Source organism: Leucopleurus acutus (assembly GCF_964270905.1).
Source record: "Leucopleurus acutus genome assembly, chromosome: 6".
Classification (NCBI taxonomy): Eukaryota; Metazoa; Chordata; class Mammalia; order Artiodactyla; family Delphinidae; genus Leucopleurus; species Leucopleurus acutus.
In genome coordinates, this window is record NC_139149.1 from 97,799,355 (window position 1) to 97,826,779 (window position 27,425).

At 48.4% G+C, this 27,425-nt stretch overlaps 1 protein-coding gene across 1 annotated transcript in view; it reads right to left on the minus strand.

The window, feature by feature from the left end:
• MARCHF4 (membrane associated ring-CH-type finger 4) overlaps positions 1-27,425 on the minus strand; it is a gene marked incomplete at its 3' end in the record, with an annotated part of 101,524 nt that overhangs the window by 16,765 nt on the left and 57,334 nt on the right. The window contains exons 2-3 of the mRNA XM_082840987.1: positions 6,297-6,452; positions 466-658 (exon numbers count right to left, since the gene is read on the minus strand). Coding sequence (XP_082697113.1) covers positions 466-658; positions 6,297-6,452 — 349 coding nt within the window. The remainder of the gene's footprint in view (positions 1-465; positions 659-6,296; positions 6,453-27,425) is intronic.

Genomic DNA, 27,425 nt, shown 5'->3' on the forward strand with positions numbered 1-27,425 from the left:
AATAGGCTTAAAGAAAGCTGGGAAATAAAGGGAGCAGGTATCGTCATGGCTGTTTCTGGGCATTTTGCTGTGAAGAGAACGGAATTAAATGTACAGGCATCCTTTGTCATGACTTGGCAACGGTGGTGCACACAACAGATAAGAGGCCTTCCACAACTTGCTTGAGGCAGGTAGACTGACCAACCTACCTTTCTCAGATATTTTTAGGACAAGGTTCCTTATTCTTATCTTCAACTGGGAAGGGCAGATTTGCTTGGGAAACACTTAGATCTTCCTCCTTTGCTCTGCTTCCTCCTACTCTCTACTCACCCCTCAAATCTAAGCCTCTGGCCCCTCCCGAGCTCACAGGTCTCAAGCCTGGTGCCCTCTCTGCTTTGACCTTCAAGGGGGAGGGACCCTGAGGGATATGTCTAACTCATCAGTATGCAGCTCCCCATTTCCGGTAGAGACCAGCCCCAGACCCACCTATGCACACCACATCCATGAATCCATACATCCCGTAGCAGATCTGGAAGAGGAGGTCCTGGCGCTGCCATTTTGCTGAGGGGCTGAAGGTCGACCAGATGAGCCAAGAGATACTGGCGATGAGGAAGAGGGAACCCAGGATGGCAGCTGCGATCTGAACCTTCTCAATGACTGTCAGAGAGATGGCCTGCCACTGCAGAGAAGAGAACGGCGGGTTAGCGGTTGCTTGGATGCCCTCACCCCACGTCCATCCCATTCCCATCCGTCCTCCTTCTGCTGCCCCAACCTCTCGCCTCTGGATTTAAACCTGGGCTTTCCAACTTGTAATGCGATGGCTATATTTGCAAGTTCCTGAGGCTGACACTGTGCTTTGGACGTGGAGGAAACCTGTATCACACCAGATGATCGGAAGCCTTTACAGGGAGGGGGTTCTGGGCGGGCATGGCTGGGAAGGAAGGCCTTTGTGGTTGATGAGGATACAGACAGAAAAATGGGAAGAAAAAGTGGAAGTGCAGAGTGTGGGTGGTGTTCCAGGTCCCCAGAATATTCTTTTCTGAGCAACACGTTATTTTCTCACTAACAGGTGCTGAGAGGGCACAGGCCTTTTTATTGTTATTATTTTCTCCACTTGTTTTCTACAACACCACTTGGCATGTCATTTAATATACACGCTAGAGATTCCCAATTCAACAGACAAAGACAGGACACAGGATGTGGGGGAGAGGTAAGAAAAACAGTATAATTTACTGACCGTATATGAACACTGCGATTTCAGGGGTTTTTTTAAACAGAAAAAAAGTACTATGCTAATAGCAGTATTGATGGATGGGTTGAAGGCTAGGGTGTGGGTGGGTTTCTACTCCAAAATTCTATGAGTCTATGGCTGGTCCAGGTAGCATAGGCCTAGATGAGCCATGAGTTGGATTTTAGTGTGGAATTTATTCATACTGTTGCTCAGCAAATATGTACTGGGTATTCTCTGTGTGCCAGGCATCCTGCTAGGTGCTGAAGACAAGGCAGTAAGCAAAAACATACAAGACTTCTGCCTTCACAGGGCTTTTCATCTAGGGAACACAGACAACCAAAGAATTATTTACTACAGCAATCCATCTGGAGTAAGAAAGGGAGGTACATGGCATGTGAGAGCCTACGATAGGGGGTTTCACTTCCCAGAGGAAGCAATGAGTTGACTGGGAATTTACTGGGCAAAGCGAGGAGGGAGGCGTGCTCTGCAGAGGGAAGAGCATGTGCAAAGGCCCTGTGACAGCAGAAAGCATGGTGAACATGAAAACCTGGAAGAAGACCGGGGGGTGGGGAGCAGAGAGCAGGGAGTATTGGGTGAGACGACTGGGAAAGTAAGAAGGGAAGACCACGTGGAAGCTTGAAGAACATGCACAGATTTTTGACTTTATCATAAGAGTAAACATGATGCTCTTGAACAGTTTGGTTTTTTTTTGTGGTATGCGGGCCTCTCACTGTTGTGGCCTCTCCCGTTGCGGAGCACAGGCTCCAGACGCGCAGGCTCAGCAGCCATGGCTCACGGGCCCAGCTGCTCCGCAGCATGTGGGATCTTCCCAGACCGGGGCATGGACCCGTGTCCCCTGCATTTGCAGATGGACTCTTAACCACTGCGCCACCAAGGAAGCCCTCTTGAACAGTTTTAAGAAGGGAAGTGACAGGATCTGGTTTGGGAAGGTGGAGGGAAGGACTATCTCCTGACTGTAGCAGTTTGCATAATGCCCTGCAGAAAGCATCCCCAGAAGGCATTTCAGGAGATATTTCAGGAGGCATTTCAGAACTCTCAAGGAAAGGCGGACAACCTTACTTCTGCCAACAGTGAGCCCTCCCTGCACATTAAATGGCCTGGATGGAAGCACTGATTCTGGCTCCAGCCAGGACTGACCAGAGGCCCCTAAGGAACTGTAACTACTGGAAAACATTTTGCTTGCTAGTCTAGATGTAGGACATTAGCCTTTGCACTTAATTATACAGATCGCATCCCATCACAGCTAATTGGGCCTTTACATTTTCCACTCTCCAGCCTAGGGTTACACATAACAAAGGCATTTTCCAGAAGGTGGCCTGATCCGACAGGCTCCTCTCTTAGACGACAAATGCTTCTTCCAGAGCCTGCCTCCTGACTGAGCTTTTTGTTTCCACCACTGTGACATCAATACCCTCCCTTTCTGCTCCAGATTTCACAAACCCCAAATGGAGAGGCACAGGAAGCTCCCCTTAATCCCTAAAGCCCCTTCCTACCAGCCCCTAAGCCACCTGAGGAAACTAAACAGCGCTCCCGACTACAATTTGAAGCAGGAAGAAGAAAGAACAGGACGGGGTGATATGCACAAGGCTCTCCCCCTGTCTGTCCGATGGGAGGCTCCACAGAGCTGCAAGGAGAAAGCAGAGGACAGGAGAGCTCTGCAATCTCCCAGGGAGGCTGGGAAGGGGAGAAGGGCTCCAGAGGCACCAGGCTGTGCCACCGCCAGACCCCCAGAGCTTCGTCCCCAGCGAGATCCCGATCGCAGTGTCCTGAGATTTCTCCGTGCCCTGCTGTGCAGCAAATGGAGAGACAAAGAGGAAAGCGCATGAAGACGGGATGATTCCTTCCTTATAACAGGAAGGGGAAGCGAGCAAGGGCCAGGCGACCCGATCCTAACCCAGCTCTTCTCCAGCTTGTGGACTGTGACCTAGGAGAAGTCAATAAATCATCAAGGGACTTCCCTGGTGGTGCAGTGGTTGGGAATCCGCCTGCCAATGCAGGGGACACGGGTTCGAGCCCTGGTGCAGGAAGCTCCTACATGCCACGGAGCAACTAAGCCCACGCACCACAACTACTGAGCCTGTGCTCTGGAGCCCGCAAGCCACAACTGCTGAGCCCGTGTGCTGCAACGGCTGAAGCCCATGCACCTAGGCCCTGTGTTCTGCACCAAGAGAAGCCACCACAATGAGAAGCCCACGTACCACAATGAGGAAAGGCCCCGGCTCACCACAACTAGGGAAAGCCCGCACAGCAACGAAGACCCAACGCAGCCAAAAGTAAATAAATAAATAAATACATTTACAAAAAAAAATATTTAAAAAAAAATCATCAAGACTTCCAAAAAGTGGAGATAGTTGGTCCCTCCTGCTTCCTAGAGTATTGTGATGGTTAAGTGAAATTAATCAGTGCTCTGAAGGGTACACGCTGCCATCATTTCTGTTCTTCGTTATGTTTCAGCAAAAGTACAGCTATGCATGTCAAGGTGGGCCTACTTATAACTGTACTTAGCAAACTCCGTGCTGGGCACTGCAGGGTAGAGGTTAAGGGCCAGACTCAGAAGCCAGACCCCTTGGATGTAACCCTGCTCCACCAGGGTGACCTTGGACAAACTGCTGACCCCTCTGTGCCTCTACTGTCTCATCTGTAAACTGGGAATAATAATAGTGCATTGGGTTGTTTTCAGTATTAAATGTGATAATGTATGGGAATACCTAGGACATTGACTGGTCCCCAGTTAGCACTAACTAAATGTTCATTAATATGATGGCAGTTCAGGTGTAGCAAAGAGGATGAGAAGCAGTCACAGAGCCTTGAGGCCACAAGGCTGCCCCGAAAGGCCTCCTTTCTCAAGGGGCTCTTTCTAGAAACAGAGGTTGCGGAGGGTCACTGAGATAACGTGCTGTCTTGTCCACGGTTTCTCACAGCATCGTATGGGGCATGAACCAAGAGGTGAGAGATCTGAGACCTGCAAGAAACGTTCCTACTCTGACGGCAGAGGTCGCTCCGGCACCCCATCCATTGCTCTGCTCGCTCGTGGTAGGGCCTGCCTGCTCCATCCTGTACCACAGATGGTCGGGCTCGCCTGGGAGAGCAGAAGTTGCCCCGCCATGGCTAAGCAAGCAGCCGTCTCACACCTGGCTGAGCCCGAGCCCAGGACATGCAATTGGGACAATCTGGGCCACAATCACACAACACTGCTGCCAGTCCGGACTACATCGTTCTTCCGGTACTATCTGGAAAAGTGAAATGGCATTTACTGAGCACACACCATTGAATGCAATGGTCCGCTCCCAATCCAGAAGTAACAGAATCAGAGAGTCTCCAGTGACTAAAAACTCACAGTTAAAGACACGGTAGTAACTTAAGAATAAAGCCATAGATCAAATTTGTCAATACTGCCGTCTGCTTACCGCACTTATGAGATTAGAATGACCTTTTCTTACCTTTTCTTTACCCCCAGGAAAAAGTTATCCCTAAATGGTTCTTCATTTTTTGTGTCTAGGGCTGATTCCTGTTTATGAGCCAAGGGCGGGGCCAAGGGGGCACTTGGGGGTGAGCTTGTGGGTTTGGACTCTGACCCTTTTCCAAGGTTTGAATCTGCTGAGAAGGAAGGGAAGAGTTAACTCACTCCAGGGCGTGGAGTCAGCTGCCTCACGGCACTGCTATTTTAAGACACTTCAAGATTTTGGAATGAATGGCTAAAGATGGAACCAGCGCAGGGAGAAGCACTTCTTATTCTGACCCCTTCGTACACTGTCAGGATGGCCGAGGTGCCTGGGGGCTCTAATGCCTCCTTCCGGAAATAAGCCTCCCCGCTGGCCCGCACGTGCAGACACCGCAACTCCAGGTGTTTCCAGCTGCCCTTCATGCAAAGATCCCATGCCACCATCACCCCCAGAGCGCTCGCCCTCCTGGGGCTGCAGGATTGACTCCCTCCCACCCCCTCGGAGAGGAGGAGAGAGACAACGGGTGCCAAGCTGCTGAGTTCCCGCCCTCGCTAGCGCGCCGGTTCATTGATTATGTGCCAGCTTAACTGGCTGACCGTGCGTTTGTGGAGGTATTTTCAGAAGCAAAGCGCTCTCTCTCTCTGTGCCTCGCGGGGGGAGCTGTGTGATTTGGAGGATTTACGACATGGTGCAGGGCCTGCCAGCTGCTTGGGGGTGATGGATGTATCCGGGCAGGGCGGGAGGGTTCGGGGAGGATGGTGGGGGAGCCCTTAGTTCTGACGGGTCCAGCCCTGTGTGAATCTGTTTCGCAGAGCCCACCCGAGCCCTGCCCTCCCTGCCCTGGCCCTTCACAAACAACTCTTCAGAGTCTCTCCCATTTCTTTCTTCCTTGCCCCCCTTCTCTTTTCCTCTGCTTCCCTCTCCTGTCTCGTCTCCATTTTTCTCTAGTCCCTCATCACAGGAAGGACGGTCTGTGGGCCAGCCACATCCGCATCATTCGATAGCTTGTTAGAAACACGGGATCTCAGGCCCCACCCCACGTGCCTGAATCACAGTCTGTGTTTTGACTAGATTCCAGGTGAAGGACACATTCAAGTTTGGGAAGTACCACTGAGTCTCCTCTCTCTCTGTTTCTTCTTTTCCACCCATAGCTTTACCACTGGCTTTCTCCTCACCCCCCCACCCTACCTTTTTCCCCTCCTGCACTCGTCTGTCCTCTGCTCTTCCTTGTTTTTCCCTCCCTCCTTCCCTTCCTCCCCTCTTTTCTTCCTATTCCTTTTCCTTATCTTTCTGACTTCATCCATTCATTCAGTCGTCCATTAGCTCACTTATTCTCTCTCTCCCATCTGATTCTCCACATTTCTTTACCTCTGTATCTATTTCTCTGTCTTGGCCCCAATCCCTTTCTCCTCTTCTGGCTGAGGCTTAAGAGAAAACACAAAAATTCTTTCACCCCCTCCTGCCCGGTTGCCATCTGCCGTCTCGCCCACCTGGCCCATCTCGTTCTTTTTCTCCAAACCGCCGAGACTCTAAGGTGAAGTCGTCCTCCCGCCGAAAAGCAGGGGGTGTGGGAAACCCCGGGCCGGAGCCCCAGCATCCCAGCGGGCAGCCCCCGGTTGTACCTGCAGAGGGTTCTTTGTGCTGATGGCGATGACGTGGTACTTGTAGTAGCACAGCTCGCAGCTCCAGCAGCCCCGCTCGCTGATCCACTTGATGAGGCAAGGCTGGTGCGTGCACTTGACCGAGCCGTCGCAGCGGCACGGGCTCAGCAGCTCCCCCTGCAGGGAGAGAGGCGGAGGGTGGTGAGGCCCGAGCCCTGCCGTCTGGGGGTGGCGTTGGGGGTCTGGCCTCCTGAGTGCTGGTTTGCCCCCCAGCCCTCCCCGTCTCGGGGCAGGCCAGACCACAGGCTTAGTTGGGAGGCCCCAGACACTAGCGCGGAGGCCTGGCCTCCAGATCCCCAGCTTCCGTGAAGTCAGCTAACGATTCTGAGCCCCCGGCTCCTACTCGGTACTGCCCAAGTCCCAGGATTTCTGCGGAAATGAGTCGGGGGCTTTCTGTGGAAGCCCTCTGCCATCCAAAGGGGGTGTCAGCCTAGACAGGCTTCTCTTTAAAGGCTCAGCCAGGGGTCTCAAACTCAAATGCTCTCAGGGCCAGACTGGCGACACAAGTGACAGAAGCCAGCTGGTGGAGATTAGGACGGATCGGAGGGCCCAGACCCCAGTTGCAGGGACAGCCATTACCGGCTGTACATGTGGGAATCTAGGTGGTACTTTTCAACGTAAAACATCCCCACAGTCAAATGTCAACAGCGAATCCGCGTTTTGAATACAGTATATCGTGAGGAGCATTTTGCCTGAGTCCGGAGCTCCGGTCCTGAGCTTTCGCACTCTTCTGAAGGACGGCCCGTAGAGACCCAGGTCCGCTCTGTGAAGCCTCTTGCCCCTGGTCCCAGAGTGACAAAAACACAGCAGGCAGGCCTGAATCCTGGGGACCTAGGAGGCTGAGCAGGTGCCCTCTCGGAAGGCCTGGGGCCCTCTGGGCATGTCCCTCGGGCCTGGTTGGGAGTGACTGGGAAGCCCAGCCTGGCGCAGGCCTCGAAGCAGGGAGGCAAAGGCGGGGGCTGGATTTGAAGCCCCTTGTGAGTGGACCGCAGAGCTGGGTTCAGTCCCCAGAGCAACCCGCGACCATACGCCACATGACCATGACTGAAGCCTGCGTCTGCTTCCTGCTGGGCCTGATGCTGCAGCCCCAGAGGACCTCCTTGAGCCTCCCTCGCTGACTCCTCTTCTCTCCTCTCTCCTCCCTTTCCCCTCTCTCCCCCTGTGTGTTCTTTTTCTCCCTCCTCACTCAGGGTCTATCATTTCTTCTTGCTGACTCCTGTCCACTCAATGCCTTCATATACTTTCTCAGGGACTTCAGAAGTGGCGCCCACCCAACTCCCCAACCTGTGCTCCCTTCTGACCTATCCCATGGCCTGCCCCTTCCTTACTTCCTATGCCCTCTCTCCCCCAGCTCATCTATTTTGGGAAAATGTCTTCTGCCTCACTCCTATCAAAGGACCCAGGAGCTGCCATGCACAGCAGCTCCTGTGTGCATGTTCCCTACTCCCCACGCTGATGTATTTGAGATACGGCCACTTAAGCCATGTCTCTGTTAGTTTGGGGATCTCACTCTTCAGGAAACCACATCTTGTTCCCAACTATGAATAAACAGGCACAGGAGCTCCTGACCTATAGGTTACAGAGCTTCATTTGTATATTTAATCATGCTCTTGGCTGTAAACTGTAGAACCAGCCATTTCCTCCCAAGATGCTTGGAATCATCTTTCACTTCAATTTCTATCATTCAAAGACTGCCCCTTGGCCTGGATGTGTTCTAGAGTGTCCTTTGGCACCTGGTATACCTGTCAAACAGCTTCTCTGTCTTCATGATGGTTCCAAAGCCACCTCCTACAGGGAGTCATCCCTGATTTCTCTAGGTTGAGTGCAATGCCTTGATCGCTGAGGGCCTTATCAGCACAACCTTATGAGGCTCTCTGCATATGCCTGTCTACCTCCCAGAGGAGCCCTGGAAGGCAGGTATGGGGGGGGGGTCATTCATCTTTGCACCCCATTCCCCCAGCGCCTAGCTTACTCTCAGCAGGTCCTCAACAACCTTTGTGTTTGAGTGAGTGAAAACATAAGTCAGGTGTCTGCTCAGGTTTCCTGCCTGGCCCTGAGGAGCGGGGATGACACTGCCCACTCCATAAGAATGGGAACCATGTCCATCTTGTTGACCTTGGGACCCCAGCACCTCACTCAGTGCCCAGCACTCCCTGTATATATGTACAATGAAGGAACATGGTGGCAGATATGCTCAGGGTGCCTCATCCCCATAAAGTCCTCCCTGGTTCCCCACTCTGATCCTCCAGTGTTGACAGGCCCCCCTCACTGTGGCTGAAAGCCTGGAGCCTTCCTATACCCGCTGTGAGAGCACTTCCCCCATGTGTCTCTGGGTCACTACAGTGTGACCCTTCACAGAAGCAATATGTATCTTATATCCATCTTTGCACCCTTAGCACCTAGTACAGTGCCTGAAACAATTAGACAATCCATCCTACTTTTTTTTTTGTGGCCATGCCCCATGGCATGTGGGGTCCGAATTCCCCGACCAGAGATCGAACCTGCGCCCCCTGCAGTGGAAGCACAGAGTCTTAACCACTGGACCGCCAGGGAAATCCCATACTCCATCCAACTTTAACAGTGCAGTGCACACACAGCTGTTTGATGAATAAGAGGTTTTGCTCCTCTAGGACATGGCCAGCCTCTGGCTCCAGGTGGGCAGCGGTGGCTCCAGGGAGAGAAGTAGAACAGGCAGGAGATGCCCACATTGCTGGGCACTCACCACAGCCATTGAGGCCCTTGGTATTGAGAAGCTGCTGTGTGGTTCTGAGAAAAAAATAGGAGGGGGAGGTTGGGGAGAGGTGCTGAGGGAGAGGCAAAAGCCCTCATTATTCACGGAAGTATCTCTTAGGCTCGTTAATTCTAAAGGATGAGCTGGGTTTGATTAATCGGGTTGTTAAGCAGCCATGTCAAGTTGCCAATCAAGTAAGAGACATTGCTTCCGGTCCCTGGCAACAGTGCCAAACAACAGCAAAGGCTGTTCTCCTTGCTTTCCAAACGGCAGCCACGAGACAAGGGAGGAAGAGCCGCTGGCCAGGCATAACTGATAACAAGACCCGGGCTCTCCATCGTGGCTCTGGATGTGGGACCATCACTGGAGCCCCCGAGTTACCTAGAGAAGGAGGCAGCATGACCTGGCCTGGTCCCAGTGCCTGGCCACAGGCCGAGAGGCCAAAGGTATGCAGTTTCCCCTGGAGCTCCCGGTCCCCCACGCTCTCCCTTGGCACCAGTCAACCCAAGAGGCAGGATAGGGACTTGCTTTCTTGGTGCCACGAATATTAGAAAGCAAGGACACCAAAGCTGTTAGAAAAGTTTAACTTCGATGAAGGAAGCAATCCAGGATTTTAGAGAGAAGAACCTGCAGAGAAGCTGTTTTAACCTTGGCATTCACGTAAGCTTTTTACCTGATGATTTAGCATATTTTTATGTACATTGGGGTGGAGGGCCATAATCTTTTTTGTGTTTAGGACTTCTAAGAGGTCTGAACCTGGACACTGTACCGTCTTTGACTGGTCAACCTGTGCTTCTTCAAGAAAGGAAAAATGGAAATGAGCCAATAGCCAGACAGATTCAGGTTAGACTGAAGGAAGGTGTTCTTTGCAGTAAACTCTATTAAAAGTTAAAATGGTGGAACGTGGAAATTGAGGTGATAAACATCTCTCAGTATAACAGAGACGCCTATTGAAAAGGTTAAATGACCAACTCAAGGTTACTCAGCCAGGGACTTCCCTGGTGGCACAGTGGTTAAGAATCTGCCTGCCGATGCAGGGGACACGGGTTGGAGTCCTGGTCCGGGAAGATGCCACATGCCGCAGAGCAACTAAACCCATGCGCCACAACTACTGAAGCCCGCGCGCCTAGAGCCCGTGCTCCGCAACAAGAGAAGCCAACCGCAGTGAGAAGCCTGCACACCGCAAAGAAGAGTAGCCCCCGCCCGCTGCAACTAGAGAAAGCCTGCACACAGCAGAAAAGAGCCAACACAGCCAAAAATAAGTAAATAAAATAAATTTATTTTTTTTAAAAAGTGGTCACTCAGCCAACCAGTGGCATGGCCCGAATGTAAAGCCGGGTCTTTCTGACATCAGACTCTGAACCCACACCTGTGCCCATGGGTCTCTTCTGTGGTCCAGCTCCAGCCTTTCCTCCAAGTCTCCCATGACTGCCAGCTACAGACCCATCTTCTCTCCCTGCGTCATCACCCACAGTTTGGCCCTTAATCAGTCTTCAGTTGTTTCCTCTGGGATTTGGGGTGCTCCTGCATAACCCACAGGACTGGACACGGCATAGCTGCACAATAAAGGTGCACTTACTGGCTGGACAGGCACCAGGGTAAGGCAGAGGACAGGCCCTCTGGCCCAGCTCCTGAGGGTCCAGCCTTTGGGCTGGAGGATTATTACAGACTTGTCTGCAGTGTTCAGTAAACTCCACAGCACAGAACAGCTCATTAAATGCCAAGGGCACCAGACACTTCCTCAATGAACAGCTTGGAGCTTTGGGGCCCAGAGACGACCCTGGGAATGACTAAGGCAAGAAAGAAGGATCTTCTCTAATCACCGGGCCCCCATGGGACACAGTGTAAGGGACGGGTGAAGAGCATGGTTTGGGGAGACCAAGTCCTTAGGTTTAAATGCCTCTTCAGCTCTTACTGGCTGTGCATACTTGGGCAAGTCTCTTAACCTCTGTGAGGCTCTGTTTCTTCATCTTTCCGTTGCAGGCAACTCTTACCTCCTCAAAGCCTGTCTGTAAGAATGGAGTGAGATCATGCATGCAAAGTGCTGGACACAGAGCCTGGCCCAAGTAAGTCCTCTTGTGAAAATATTCCAATTCTAACTCGCCTTTCCATAAGGACTTTAGTTGCATAGTTTTTTCTACTACAACTCTAACCTATGCTCTGATGATCAAATAGGTAAGACGGGAGCTATGCCTTAAGTAAAGGGTCAACTAAGCCTAGAGGGAGGTTGAGATAAAAGAAATGCCTAAGAGAGTCCACCCTGGTGAGGTGGGTAAGGGGTTGGAACACAGGTCTCCCTTCTGGCCCAGGACTGTCCTCTGTGTTACCAGGGATCGCTGAGAGTGTTTGGGGGCCCTCTTTCCCTGGGGAGGCTGAACAGGAGGCCGCTTGGATGGGTTAAGTGGGGTCATGCTAGAGGCAGGACGAGGTTATCCATAGCCCGTGGCTGTGGCTGAGCTGGTGTGTGGGGAAGAGAACAGGATGGATTTTCCTTGCTGCCAAGTAACACAGCAAGCTGCAGGCGCGAGACTCCAGTCATGTCTCCATTCACAGATTTCTTTCTGCTTATTTCTGCCTTGCTTCAATTTTTCTCCCCTCAGTCTGAAAGGACTTGCTTCTGGAGTCCTTAGGTTACCTAGTTGCCATGGCAGTGACAGGTAAGCCAAAGACTTCGCCTTCCACCCACATGGGCACCAGGCATCCTTGCCACTGAGCAGAAAGAAAAAAATAGTCTAGTGAAGAAAAGACAGCCCCAGTCCTGCTGTAGTTTGCAGCTCTGGGAGGTCAGAACAAAGGAAACAATAGCCTTGGGGTGCAGTTTAGGGACATTTCCCTTTATTGAGACTAACATGGTGGTTAAGAGCTTGGACCCTAATCCCACACAGATTCGGGTATACCCAGGCTCTTATAATCTGTGTGATCCTGGGCAAGTTGCTTAACCTCTCTGGGCCTCATTCAATCATTCGTTTATTCATCAAATATACATCTAGTATGTTCCAAGTTCTTTTCTAGGTGACAGGGATACAGCAGTGAATGCTACTAATCAAAATTCTCTAGTCAAGAGGGACAGACGTTTTAAGACGATAAACAAGTAAACTATAAGTACCTGAGATGTTGTTATGTGCTATGGAGAAAAATAAGCAGGGAAGGGCTTCCCTGGTGGCGCAGTGGTTGAGAATCTGCCTGCCAATGCAGGGGACACGGGTTCAAGCCCTGGTCTGGGAAGATCCCACATGCCGCGGAGCAACTAGGCCCGTGAGCCACAACTACTGAACCTGCGCATTTGGAGCCTGTGCTCCGCAACAAGAAAGGCCGCGATAGTGAGAGGCCCGCGCACCGCGACGAAGAGTGGCCCCTGCTTGCCACAACTAGAGAAAGCCCTCGCACAGAAACAAAGGCCCAACACAGCCAAAAAAAAAAAAAAAAAAAAAAAAAAAGAAGCAGGGAAAAGGAAAATGGAATACCAGGGAAGGGACAAGTTGAAATTCTAAAAATGGGGACATTTGAGTGAAGACCAGAGGATGATAAGGAGCAAGCCATGCAAGTCTCTGGGGCTCTGGGCAGAGAGAACATCAAGTGCAAATGTCCTGAGGCAGAAGCATACCTAGCACCAAAGAGGCTGGTGTGTCTGGGCTAGAGTGAATGGAAGGACAGCGATTAGGACATGAGGTCAGAGATATAACGGGGATCAAGAATGGGGGACAAGTCAGACAAGGCTTGTGGGCCATTTTAATGACTTGGCATTTTTTGTGAAGGAAATGGGAAATCATGAGCTTGTTTTGAGCAGAGGAGAGTGACATGAGCTGACCACGTGTGACAGGATGCTTCTGGCTACTGTATTGAAAATAGACCAGGAGGAAGTACGGTCCAAGTAGGGAGCCAGGAGGCTGTAATCCAGGTGAGCGGTGATGGTGTTTTGGACCAGTAGGGTAGCAATGGAAGTTCTGAGAAACTTCTGGATATATTTTTGAAGATAGCAATGGAAGTTCTGAGGAAGTTTCTGGGTATATTTTTGAAGATACAGATATTAAGATTTGCTGATGGATTGGGTGTGGTGGGTGAGAGGAGAAAAGTCAAGGATGATGAAGGTCTGAGCAGTGAGAAGCCTGGAGTGTTGCCTTCAGTTGGAATGGGAAAGACTGAGGTGGGGGGCAGGTTTTGGAGGGTAGATTGGGAGCTCATTTGGAGATGTGTAAATTTTGAGATGCCTGTTAAATATCCAAGTGAAGACATGAAATTGGGATGGCAATATATATTTGTCTGGGCTTTAGGGGAGAGTTCCAGGCTCAAGATATACATTTGAGAGTCACTGGCATACAAATGGTGTTTCAAGCCATGAGCCCAGGAGTGAGTGCAGGTGGGAAAAGGGAGGGATACGAGGGATGTTTCCTGGAGGATGCCAAGATGTCGGAGCTTAGGAGATGGGAAAGAACCAGAAGAACCTGAGAGGGAAGGTCAGTGGGGTGAGAAGAGAATGTGATGTTCCAAAAGCCAAAGAAGAAGACAAAGCCTTTCAGGAAACAGGGAGCCCTGTCAGAAGCTGCTGTTGGGTCCAGTTGGATAAGAACTGAGAATTAACCGTGGATTTGGCAAGTTTTCTTTCTCTTTCTTCCATTTTCTAGATTAAGCAAAGCCATGGACTGAGAGTGAAGGTGATGGAGGGGGTGTTGGAGGTCTGAGAACTGGCGTAAAACAGTCATCTGGGAGAGTTTTAAGAGTTTTAATACCAGAAATACTATTTCTGGTATTAAGTCTGCTGAAACAAAAGAATTTTATATTTCTGGGTTGGAACTTCAGGTTTCTTACCCTTGTGTAAGGAGAATTCACCTGTTTAAGTACATCATAGAAAGGCGTTGGTACAACACAGGTTAGGACAGATACGCAAAGTAACTGTTACATAAGCTAGTTTGTAAGAAATTCTATAATATGAAAGCTTATATTATAAGGGTGTACCACCCTGCCTGGCATGCAATAAGGTCTCAGTAAATGCCAGACGAATATGGAAAGGGTTATAACAGAGGTTACGGCTGATCTCCTTGTCTCTAAGACCACCTTCTCACCTACGTCAAACACTGATCAATTACTTTCCTTCCTTTCTCTCTCCTTTGAATAAGATTCCCTTCTTATTAATAATCCTAATGTTATAAACATCTCACGGTTCTAACAAAGTGCTTTTATAGACATGATATCATCTACTACCTCAATAACTGAATGAGGCTAATAATTACTTCTGCTTTACTCTATGAGCGCACCCACTCAGAGAGGTTGTTACCTGCTCAAGAGAAAGGCAGGGTGAGGCTCTGAAACCAATTCTGTCCATCGGGCTGCCCACACCCACAGCAACTCTGCCCACTCCCGTGACCCCTGCCTCCCATCCCTTCTCCCACCCCCAGCAGCCTTGTTCATCAGATCCTTACCTTTCCAGCCCTGACAAAGAGAGATGGCCTTGCTGAATCCCTGCTCATGTATGAATGCAATGGCAGAAACGCTTTTCCCCTTTGCCCCTCTCCTTCGAACCCAATTCCAGGCAGTGTTCACCGGGTATTAACTGATGTGGTGGCTACGGTGGGGACAGAGTGGTTCTAACTCCCCCTCTCACTCCCACCCTTGGCCGGGGGGAGACACTTGTTAAGTCAAAATTAAGAGTCAGTGATTTGGGGGAGTTCCCTGGCGGTCCAGTGGTTAGGACTCGGTGCTTTCACTGCCAAGGGCTCAGGTTCAATCCCTGGTTAGGGAACTAAGATCCCGCCAGCAGTGTGGCATAGCCAAATTAAAAAAAAAAAAAAAAAAAAAAGGAGACAGATTTTTATAAGCATAGGAATGCATTAAAGTTTTCTGTGAGATGTGGTCTGTATTAATAAGGAAAGTTTCACTTGCCTTGTAGATGCTCCACTGTGAAGATTCAGAGGACCTAATGCCTTAAAATCAGAGTTTCCCCTCTTTTTTTTTTTTTGCAGTACGCGGACCTCTCACTGCCGTGGCCTCTCCCGTTGCAGAGCACAGGCTCCGGACGCGCAGGCCCAGCGGCCATGGCTCACAGGCCCAGCCCCTCCGCGGCATGTGGGATCCTCCCGGACCGGGACACGAACCCGTGTCCCCTGCATCAGCAGGCGGACTCTCAACCACTGCACCACCAGGGAAGCCCCTAGAATTTCCCCTCTTGAGTGGAGTGGAACCTGTGCATATTGGAGTGGGAGGAATGGGCACAGGAATAGGAAAGTTCACTGAGATTGTGGAGGAGCCTTAGGAGGAACGCCAAGGAGAGTCGAGACTCCTCAGTGCCCATGCTAGGTAGTCTCTATAAGGAAAGATGGTTGACAGGGAAAGCAGAGAACTGTCTGGTACCACTCCCGGGACTCCACATGTTCCGGGAGACCAGCTAACAGGAAGGCTTCTCAATAACACATCCTCCCAACTTTATGGGCACCACCAAACTGGTCCATGATATCGACCAACTATTTGTGTAGCTGTGATCTGGGTTGGGGGAACAAAGCTGGGAGGGAGGAGACAAATGGGGAACACAGATGGGGTCAGTGAACAGAAGGAAAACCTAGAAGCTTTCAGTGTCTTCTTCCTGCAGGACACCAGGCAATGATTTCTTGATTCCACAGACGGGACAGAGGTCAATGTACCCCGGAATCGGGATCAAGAAAGGTGACCTATCGGGCTTCCCTGGTGGCGCAGCGGTTGAGAGTCCGCCTGCCGATGCAGGGGACACGGGTTCGTGCCCCGGTCCGGGAAGATCCCACGTGCCGTGGAGCGGCTGGGCCCGTGAGCCATGGCCGCTGAGCCTGCGCATCCGGAGCCTGTGCTCCGCAACGGGAGACGCCACAACAGTGAGAGGCCCGCGAAACCCCCCGCCAAAAAAAATAAAGAAAATAAAAAAGAAAGATGACCTATCATGAGGACGTGAAGACGTTCTTACCAGCAAAGGTTGTGGTAGATAAACAGGAGGGGGTGTGGCTCCTGCTGTCCAGGAAGGTGATAAAGCAAGTTCCCCCTTCTCTCTGGGAGGCAGGTTGATTGACATGATGACCTTCAAAGATCCCCATGGCCCTAGAATCCACTATTACATACAGACAAGCCGTTCTGAATTCTCTGCGTGTTGTGTTAGGCCGTGTACAGGCAGCAAGTTGTTTTCTGGACAGAGCCATTTCTGGCCACTCATCTATAGCACTTTACACGCTCCGTTTCCAGCCAGGCCAGGCCCAAGCGTCTCACTTCCCCTCTCAATGGCACCAAGGCCACACCCTGGCTTTAGGAGACCCACAGTGTGTCAATACTGGTAGAGTAAATAGAGAATTGTTGCAAGATAATTTGATTTAAAAAAAGACTCTATTACTAAGTAGAAAAAAAAAAAGATTTAAGGCCTTAATGAGCTCTAGTTATCTACACTGAATTCAATTAACTGAATAATTATTTCTAGTTCTCTCATACCAGCAGCTTACTTTCACAAACACACACACACACACACACACACACATTAGCTGCCACCTTCTTCATAGAAAATTTTCCAGCTTTCCTGTTCATCAGTTCAAAAAAAGGGATACAAAAAGAGACATGGAAAACAAACACACAAACCCAAACCAAACCCTCCGAACCACGTTTTTCTATTTTCATGATAATTATTTTATTCCTGCAGTGCTTTTCTCCCTTATGTCTGGTATAAGACAAATGTACCTATTCCCTCTAACTGCCTCTAAATTTACTCAACTGGTACTAGGAAGGAGGACTTAACCTTACAATAATTGAATTTAAATAACATCCAGTTCCGTAAAGTCAAGCATGATCAGCATAATAAACAAACCAAGTGCCCCAAGGGCTGGCAGAAAGAAAGAAGGTCATATGTTCTGTGGCTATTCATAATCATATCCATATTTCTAATGACCTAAATGTACCATATACTGTCCATGTATCTTTCTGTACAACTTACCATGACCATCGCCATTGTTACCAAAGAGCTAAAATTAAAGGCTGATTTGCCCTCAGTCCTTTGCCTGACTTAATAAGAAAACACAACTTTGATAAACCTTGCTGGCCAGAATTGGACTATTTGCGTACAGCAGTGGGCTGGGCCTGTTTCCAAGCTTCCAGGCCACCAGGCTGAAATTTCAGAGATTCCAGGTCACCGTGTTCTCTTTCTTTCCCACAAGTCAGGCCAAGCCAAGGGTACAAGTCAATGGCAAGGTGAGGGCAATTACTCAATCACCTCCTGCTAACTGCCTCCTTATTACAGGGAGAGCGAAGGATAAAACAGCTACCGCAGCTCTCCATCCACCCAGGTGTCTCAGTGTTTCGTAAGACCCCTCCCTCCCCAAATCTTCCTCCCTCACGCGCATGTGTTTCTACCCCCTGATACGGGGTAAAGAAAAGGTCTTAAGCTGTGAGCGTTTACAGCTACCACTCCTCTTTCAGGTAAGGCTGTGAATTTGTGTGTTCATAGCCCAGCTGAGAGCTTTGCGGTGCCCTTGGTACTGCAGGGAAGGAGGGCAGAGTGGCTAATATGATCTGTGTAATAGACAGCCCAGCAAGGGAAGGGAAGTATGAGGGGAGAAAGGAGATTTTTGCCCTATAATTTCCTCTGCCTGTTTTTTAAAGAGGCTGCAGTAAACATTGAAATGCTTTTCAATTCCTTCTCTGTATAAGACTTGTATTTCTACTTCATGACGAACTTTATTCAGATTATATTCCATTTAGACTGAAAACCCTGAAGCCCAGAGAGGGCAGTGGCCTTTTCTAGGGTGGTGCAGTGGGGCAACACTGAAACAGGAAAAAAGGACAGACATCTCCCCCTCTGGGTTCAGAGCTTCAAAGAGTTGGTCCCACATCCCTCGATATTGATGCCTCTCCCCAGGCGATACCCATTCCAGAGTCTGCTGAAAGTTCAGCCCAGTTCTTTTCACACCTCTCAAGGAAGTGTACTATTCCTGAAGCCTTGGCCCCAGTTCCCCGTCAGGAATAAGCCTGCTAAGGAGAATTGGAATTACTACGGCGGCGTGTGAATAGATGCCAGTCTGTTGACTCCAAGCTTCTGCTAAGCTGCTCCAAGTTGTTGTAGCTTCTGTCATCTTGGCAATTTTACTTTTTCTTTGAAAGAATTCTGTATCTCTTACTTCTGGAGCTGGGAAGGGGCGTGGTCTTCAAAGACCTTTCTCTCCATCCTCCAGCCTCTGGTCAGACTGCCTGTCAAGGACCATCCTTGACAGATGGGGTGCTCCAGTTTGAGATAACGCTGGGGAGGGGGACCCCAGAGTCTCCCGTGCTTACCAGTGCTTCCAGTCTGCCCTTTCAGATCCATATTATGAAAACCAATGCAGGACAAGGCCAAAGCTTACAGAACAGCCTAAGCCTCTACACTTAAAGACTGGGGGGATATTTATGGACCAGCAGTGCTTCCCTCCAAAGGATGCTGACTGTAGCCCACCGTCTCCCTTTAGGAGCTGTTCAGCATCCTTGGTCGAGCCCTGGCTCTCCGGCACCTGCCCAGGAGACACACATGCTAGGAAACACTTCCTCAAACCTACCCAGATTCTCAGCCTTCATCATGGTGTTTAGGCCTGATTTCATTTAATTAGTGGCGGTATGTAAAACATTACTTCCTTTTATTTGCCTTTAACCTCTTTCAGGTGACAAGGTGGTTAAGCAAGAAATCAAGACTTGTTTCAAAACAATTTTTTTTCTGGGATTTGGCAACCCAGTCCATGTTCTCTCTCTCCTTATACTTCATGATTGTTTAAAACTTTATTCATCTTCCCCTCAGCAGTGGTCCCTTCAACTGAAAAATTCTAGTTTTAAATCCTATTCTCATGTCATGCATCATTTCAGCCACTTTTTTTCTAGACCTTAACCAGTCTCGTAGGTTTTTTTTTTTTTTTGAGGTACGCGGGCCTCTCACTGTTGCGGTCTCTCCCATTGCGGATCACAGGCTCCGGACGCACAGGCTCAGCGGCCATGGCTCACGGGCCCAGCCGCTCCGCGGCATGTGGGATCTTCTTGGACTGTGGCACGAACCTGCGTCCCCTGCATCGGCAGGCGGACTCTCAACCACTGCGCCACCAGGGAAGCCCCACCCCTCGTAGGTTTTTAAGGTAAGTTTCCCTGCTATGTCCAAGACAGCCAAGGATCCACATGTCTGGAGGCTGAGACAGAAAAGGCTATATCTTAAAAATATATAGAGATTTATAATAAATCAAAATTTTCCTCATAACTATAGCCCCCCCATGCACACATAATTTCCCCCAAATCAGGATCATAATTTACAGCTAGTATTTAACTTGTATTTTTTCTTTCTTTTTTTTAATACTTTTTTAAAAAATATTTATTCGTTCATTTATTTGGCTGCACTGGGTCTTAGCTGCAGCACGCAGGATCCTTGTCGCCACATGCAGGATCCTCGCCGCAGCATGTGGGATCTTTAGTTGCAGCATGGGGGATCTTTAGTTGTGGCATGCGGGATCTAGTTCCCTGACCAGTGATCGGACCCAGGCCCCCTGCATTGGGAGTGCAGAGTCTTAACCACTGGACCACTAGGGAAGTCCCTAACTTGTATTTTTTCTTTCACACTATGTCATGAAAAATTTCTCATGGTGATCTATGATTTTGTGCATCATATCCATGATTATTTCCTTAGAAGACAGGAATGAATGGAATTGCTAATTCAAAGTGCATGGACATTGTTAAGGCTCTTAATACATTCTGAAGTCCAAACTGGTCTTCAGAAAGACAAGCCAGTTTCCATCCATATTCTTCCAATGTGTTTGTACCTATTGCTATTGGCCCATATTTAAGGTCTTGTCCTTTTTCCACATTCTCATGAACAACTGTCAATAGTGCCATGACTATGACCCTGAGAAGGAAGGCACAGAAATGCAGGCAGTCTCTTCCTCTCTACCTTTCTTTCCACCGTAGGGAAAGCACAGGAGGTGGCTTCAGGACTGGGGCTGAGTCAGGAATTTGCAGCATTGCAACCGAGGCAATCTTGGGGGAGAGTCTCAGCCATGAAAGAGAACCAGGGGGCACCGAGCCAGCTGGAGGCTGCAGAATCTTAGCCTGGGTGCTGTGGGGTATTCCTTCTCCAAGGAGCTGGTAGATGATAGGGATGACTCAGAGGATTCTTGTCAAGAGTCTCAGCATGGCCCAGTCTCTGAGATGACGAACTACGAGGCCAAGGCACTTGGGTCTGAAGGACCCCGCTCTTAAGACCCTGCATCCGGATAATTGCCCACCCCTTCTCTTTGAGATTCCTACATATGAGAATGCCACACCCTTGTATGACTGGTTGTTAAAAACGTATCATAATCGAACCTGTATTTTCCCTGCTACGATTTCAGCCTTTTCCTATTTTTTCATGACAAGTTTCATGACAAGGATGACGCACACGCTTTAAGATCAAACAACTTCTGACTCTGCCATTTATTAGCTGTATCAGTTGGCTGTATCAGTTAGCTGTATCAGTTAGCTGTATCAGTTGGCTTAAAATATAGCCATTTACTATTTTTCCCAAGGCTGTAAGTTGGCTGAGGGGCCCCGCTGACCTGGTTTGCTGAGCCTTGGCTGGGCTCGCCCATGCATCTTGGAGTTGGCTAGCGTCTGGCTGATCTAGGAGGGCTGGTCCTCCTCTGCTCATATGTTTCTTAGCATCCAGTAGGATTGCTCAGTCTCGTTCACATGATGGGGGAAGGGTTCCCACCAACAAGAGAGGGCAAGCCCTGATGCACAAGAACTTTCAAAGCCTCTGCTTACCTCAAATTTACTAATGTTCCATTGGCCAAAGCAAGTCATCTGTCTATTTCAGAGTCAGAGTGAGTAGGCATTACAAAAGGAAGTGTCTACAGGGAAGCGTAAAGATCTAAGGTTATTTGTACAATCAATTTATCACGTTAGCTCTGTGACCTTGGATAATTTTCTTAACCTCTCTGAGCCTTAGTTCTGTCATCTGTAAAAATGCAGTTTTTGTAAGATCCATGCTGTAATAAATGTAAAATATCTGGCACATAGCAAACTTCCCATATGTATTAATTTCCTTCTCCTTTTCCACCATTTTGACTTTCTCTTTTTTCTTAAATGCATTATTCTTATTCATTACCATCCACGTTCAAAGCTTCAACGTAGAAACACTAAATGTTATACCTGTGGCTTCTGTTGAATCCCCAACTCCTAGCCTGTGCCTAAGAGAGTAGGCTTTCAATTCATTCCAATGATTTGGAATTTGTATAAAGGAATCAAGGAGTCTCCCCTTCCCTTTATTCCTGGGACTGTGCCGTTGAGAGATGACCTCTGGCTCTCTGATCCAACTCCACTCCCAAGAGTGAAATAGAAAGAGTTAGCACGTTTGCATTAACTGATGACTCTGAGTAGAGGCAACAAGATGGGGAGTCTCCATTTCCTAATTTAAAGGTGGCCTTGCGGGTAGGATAAGTATCCTGGCCTCCCCTTAGCTAATCAGGCTCCAGAAGAGACATTAATTGCAGCCAGTCCATCCTGCTGGGGAGACCCAAAGCTGCCAGCTCCCTCGCTGGGAATGGAATAGAATTTTAATTGGCTGTGAAAGCATCGTGGCAGGAGGTGCGCAAAAGAGTTGGTCCTCTCCCCCAAAACAGGTGAGAGAAGCTTCAAGGGAAAGGCCCTGAGGAGGTGCATGGCGGTAAAGACCCACCACATTCAGGGGTCACCCTGGCTGCAGCACCACTGTTCCAGTTCCAGGGCTGCACTCCAGCCAGGGTCAAGGACTCTCTCACACAGTGCACTGGGGGTGGTCAGCACACGAGCACCAAGCCCACGAACCTCACCTCTGTGCTTCCCCTGACTTTCATGAGAGAAGCACTACATAGTTACTGTCACCTGTATAACCAAGAAACCGCTATCACCCACCTCAGAGAGCCCTCCATATAGAAGCTTATCCCCCCAGTATGAGTGTGTGCGTGTGTCCATTTGTCCATTCGTGTGGTCTGAAGCAATGGCACAACATTCCTGTACTGTAGTTTCAGAGCAATGTTAATATTTTTTTACTTAAATAAATTAATGTGATAATGTGGGGGAAGACATGTTCTGGTGGCAATGTGTGTGCTCTTTCTGCCATGGCAATTCCTAGAACACACATATGGGGTGACGTGTGTAGGTCAGTGGACCTGACTATGAAAAACAAAACAGTGTGAGTTTGTTAGTGTAAATACACAAAGATGCATGGCGTGGTTTTGGGGGACTACTGGGCAAGTTATTTAACCTCTCTGTACCTTACTTTCTTCATCACTAAAATGAGGGCAATAGGAGTACTTACCTAATAGGACTGTTGGAAAGAATAATCAGATTTAAAAGCTTAGAATAATGTAGAGACTCAATAAATGTGTTTTCATGATTACTTTTAGTGAAGGGGGAGTGGAGCTGGTCATTGACCCACCCGTGCTCTGTCGACCTAGTGGTATAATGAACTTGTTGGTGAAAAGCAAAGCAGAAAAACAAAAAATACACAAGAAAAATCAATGTTTTCAGAAAACTATTTTGTGAGATAAAAGCTTGTTACATATTCAGAATTTTCAAGGAAACTGTGCTACATTAATACCTTAAAATGTAAAGCAAGAAAAAAATCATTTATAGCTACTAAAAAGTTTTATTGTATATTTGGTTTTTATTATCAAATTTTTATTGAAAGTTTATCACAATTTCAGTTATAGGAGGAGGGATGCATTGAAGGAGACTGTTGAGAATGGAATATTATAATTTATAAAGATATGAGGACAAACCTCTAATTTTTAACCAACACACACACACACACACACACACACACACCCCTCAGTTTCTACTCTCACTGCCCTCTCCCCCTATTCATACCTCCTATCTCTTCATTGGGAAATAAAACATCTTTCTGGTTTAAGCTCAGGACATAGGAATGAAAATGGAATAAAGGAAGTGACAAATACACAGCATCCTCTCTGAAATGGTGAGAACTTCATCTCCTTAAAAAGCAGATGAGGGACTTCCCTGGTGGCGCAGTGGTTAGGAATCCGCCTGCCGATGCAGGGAACAAGGGTTCAAGCCCTGGTCTGGGAAGATCCCACATGCCGCGGAGCAACTAAGCCCGTGTGCCACAACTACTGAGCCTGCGCTCTAGAGCCCGCGTGCCACGACTACTGAGCCTGCACACCTAGAGCCTGTGCTCCACAAGAGAAGCCACCGCAATGAGAAGCCCGCACACTGCAACGAGGAGTAGGCCCCGCTTGCTGCAAACAGAGAAAGCACGCGTGCAGCAACGAAGACCCAACTCAGCCAAAAATAAATTAAAATAAATAAGTAAATAAATAAATATATATATATATATATATATATATATAAAGCAGATGAAAATCCTTGACCTTTGGGAAAAAGAGCCAGAAGAAGATGGAATGTTTGCATGATTTTAGAAGACAGAACAGGCTATTGGAAACAGCCCTTTCTGCCACCAAACCTGGTCCCCAGATCACAACTGGGTGTCCAGTCTCCTGTGCCTAATCTCTCCCAACTTGGACCATTTATATTTGGGAAATTAGCAGGACAGCCATTTAAAGAAGTAATTGGTTGCACAAATCAGCTCACCCCTTCAAGGGATGATTTTTCTCACTTTTCTTGAGTCTGCAATAGATTGGCAGGGTCCCTGTAGAGAGAGCCTGTTTTTTCTCCGCTGTCCCAGGTACTGAAAAGCATGGCAGGGCCACTTGGCTGGGGGTAAGTTTACAGACGGCAGGCAACGCTAGTGCCCCAGAGAGTGCCAGTGCCCAGAGTGGGTGCATCCCTAATGGTGTAAGAGGTGAATAAGAAGCACTGGGATGAAAGCCTGGCTTTGAGTCCTGGCTCCTCTACTTGCCACTGGGCAAGTCTCTTTCTCTTTCTGGGTCTCTGTTTTCTCATTGTTTAAATGGAGGACATAGGATTAAATAATCTCTACCAGTCTCTGACAGTGTCTGACTTTTTAAGATTCTATAAAGGCTCTGTATATGCAAAACAACTCAACGCGAGTCTAAGAATTGCTTGAAAGTGAACTAGGCCAAAGGCATAGGGACAGGAGCTCTTTGTAACTGAAGTGAGCACACTCCATGGACAGATGAAGAGAGCTACTGGAAGTGGCACAATAACCACTGGAAACTCCATGCCCATCTCAGAGCTCTGAAGCAGAGGATCCAGAGAGAGCAATTTATGGTTGTGCATCTGTAACGCAGCAGAGGGAGAGACATGTAGCCATGGGAATCCTCAGGTCACTGGAAAGATTTGCTCCTCAGAGTGGAGAAGGGTAGATTTCTATTGCTTGACCCAAATTATTTTTAAAGAGTATCTGATTCACTTCTTCATGCCCCCATGTCACTAAGCAAGCTCCTTATCTTTTGTTTAGCTTCTCAGCTACATAAGATCCTACAACAAGCTCCCCTTGACGTGGGGACATAAGCACTCTAGGTATTGAAAAGGAGTGTCTTACACTGTAATTATAAATCAACTTTCTGATCTCTATCTTGAGTTTTTACAAGTTTTCTTGGCCTGAATTATGTCTTTTCAGAACATGATCACCCAGAGCAAAAGGTCATTAAATCAAGGCTCAAGACTCCCCTCAGCCCAACATTGCGGGAGGGGAGCGGGGAGAGCAAAATTATTCTTATGGTTGGTTGCCCTTTCCTTCCTCTTTCTTCCTGAACCCTCATCTGACAAAAGGGATGAATTACTCCTGATATGTATATTATGTAAGGTAAATATCATTTATTTTTGTTTTTATTCTGTTGTTTTTGTCTTTGCTTTTTAAATCCTCATCAGCCAAGTCTGTCTTAGACTGTAGGATAGTGTGGAAAACATTCACAGACTCCATGGAAACCGTCCAACTCAGCAAGTAGGAATGCTACATGTGCCACTTCTAATCGTTCACCAGCCTCTCAGTTACAAGGAGCTTACTATCACATCCATAATGTCTACCCATTGCATTTTTTTTTTTTTTTTTTTTTTTTTTTTTTGCGGTACGCGGGCCTCTCACTGTTGTAGCCTCTCCTGTTGCGGAGCACAGGCTCCGGACGCGCAGGCTCAGCGGCCATGGCTCACGGGCCCAGCCGCTCCGCGGCATGCGGGATCTTCCCGGACTGGGGCACGAACCCGTGTCCCCTGCATCGGCAGGCGGACTCTCAACCACTGCACCACCAGGGAATCCCCTGCCCATTGCATTTTTAATAGCTCCTATCAGTGAATGCTTGTTGGAGGAATGATAATATTAAGTTGCAAGCTGCAGGAGGGCAGGGCTGTGTGCAAGCCATGGTGAAGAGACATTACAAAAGATCGGAGGATGATCAGGATATATGGCAATGTACATCTGTGCTGGTAAGAGCGGTAGGTGTGTGGAGCCGGGGAAGGGGTAGGCAGATGTAAGTTCAAGGTTGTACACTATGGGTTTGTCTGAATGTTCATGTGGTCATGGTGCCTTTTCCATCACCTCTGCAACAATTTCCCCCATGACCTGTCCCACCTCCCTCTCCTGGAGTAAAACCCTATCCCTATTCACCATGAGCATCACCTTTCTTGCCCTGACTCTAACTCTCAGACAAAAATGCCAGAGGCAAGAGAAATGGAGGAGAGGCAGAGAAAAAGAGGGGGGAATAGATTGAAACAACCAAACTGGGGAGCTTAGGAGCTCCTAAAAGGCTCATCAAGGGGGACTTCCCTGGTGGCACGGTGGTTGAGAATCTGCCTACCAATGCAGGGGACACGGGTTTGAGCCCTAGTCTGGGAAGATCCCACATGCCACAGAGCAACTGGGCCCGTGAGCCACAGCTACTGAGCCTGCGCGTCTGGAGCCTGTGCTCCACAACAAGAGAGGCCGCGATAGTGAGAGGCCCGCGCACCGCGATGAAGAGTGGCCCCCGCTCACCGCAACTGGAGAAAGCCCTCGCACAGAAACGAAGACCCAACACAGCCAAAAATAAAAATAAAAATAATAATAATAATAAAAAAAGAATCCACCTGCCAATGCAGGGGACACGGGTTCCACCCCTGGTCCTGGAAGATCCCACATGCTGTGGAGCACAAAGCCTGTGCGCCACAACTACTGAAGTCCACGTGCTTAGAGCCCGTGCTCCACAATAAGAGAAGCCACCGCAATGAGAAACCCTCGCACTGCAACGAAGAGTAGCCCCCACTGGCCACAACTAAAGGAAACCTGCACGCAGCAACGAAGACCCAATGCAGACAAAAATAAAATAAAATAAAATAAAATAAATGGCTCACTGAGGAATGGATGGGCAGGCTCGTTTTGGCCCCAGCCAAGACAGCAAATATCCACATACAGACTCAAACTCTGTGGGAAAGGGCTCCGTCCCATGAATCTTTGGCATATTACCTCTCAACCCAGAGTTATCATAGACCCGTATGGAAATTGAGCAACTTGTTCTGGGGGCTGTCATAGGTGGTCCAGTCATGTGGAAGGAATCAAGGGCTTGCCATCGCCAACCATCTCCCTACACTCTTCCCTTTTCCTTTTGTCTAAGTCCCTCAGAGGAATGCCACAGTATAAACCCTAAGGAGTAAAGAGGCAGAGGGACCACATACCTCTTATGCTGGCGTCCCCTGTAGCTAAACACTCCTTTCTTATCAGGACATCCCAACACATCTACCCAACCGAATCCCACCCTTCTTTCACCTAAATATTTTTCATGATAGTCAACATCATCATCATTATGATTATGGTAAAGATTGTTTTTATTTCACCATTTGCAGCCCAAGGACATTCTGGTTCTGTATTTATAAATGCAAAGTTTTAATGGGAGATATGTATGCATTATAACCTCTTTGAAAATGTATTTTCCAAAGAGAACTCCGTTAAGCCAATTTAATTTGTGATCAATCTTTTTAAAAATAGAGCAGTTAAACTGTTTCCACTTTTTTCTATTTCTCATTTAATGTTATTGAAACTTTTCACTGGGATAAATCATTTTATAAGTAAAATATGTGTTAACTCATTGATTCGTTGATCTGGTTTGGGTCCATATTAAAATTAGCTAATTATAGCTTCTGTTGTCGAAAATTTTATTCTGTGGCCTTTACAATCCTTCCAAATTTACTGTTTTTTCTGGATCAAAGTTTGCAGATCTGAATTTTGTTAAGACGCTGTGAGTGTTCTGCCAGTTTGTAATAAATTATAAATTTTACTGAAGGCAGTTTTTTTAGCCACTCTCGTTTTTCTTATATTGACTGTTTCTAAATATCGTCAGAGTGAAGATGTCCTGCCACGTAAGAGCAAGGGTACTTGATTAACTGCCTAGTGCACGTGGGCATCAAATAAACACGATCTCCTTTAAGCCTACAACAGTGCCGAGAGGTGAGTAGTATTATCCCCTTTCCAGATGAGTGAACAGAGGCTA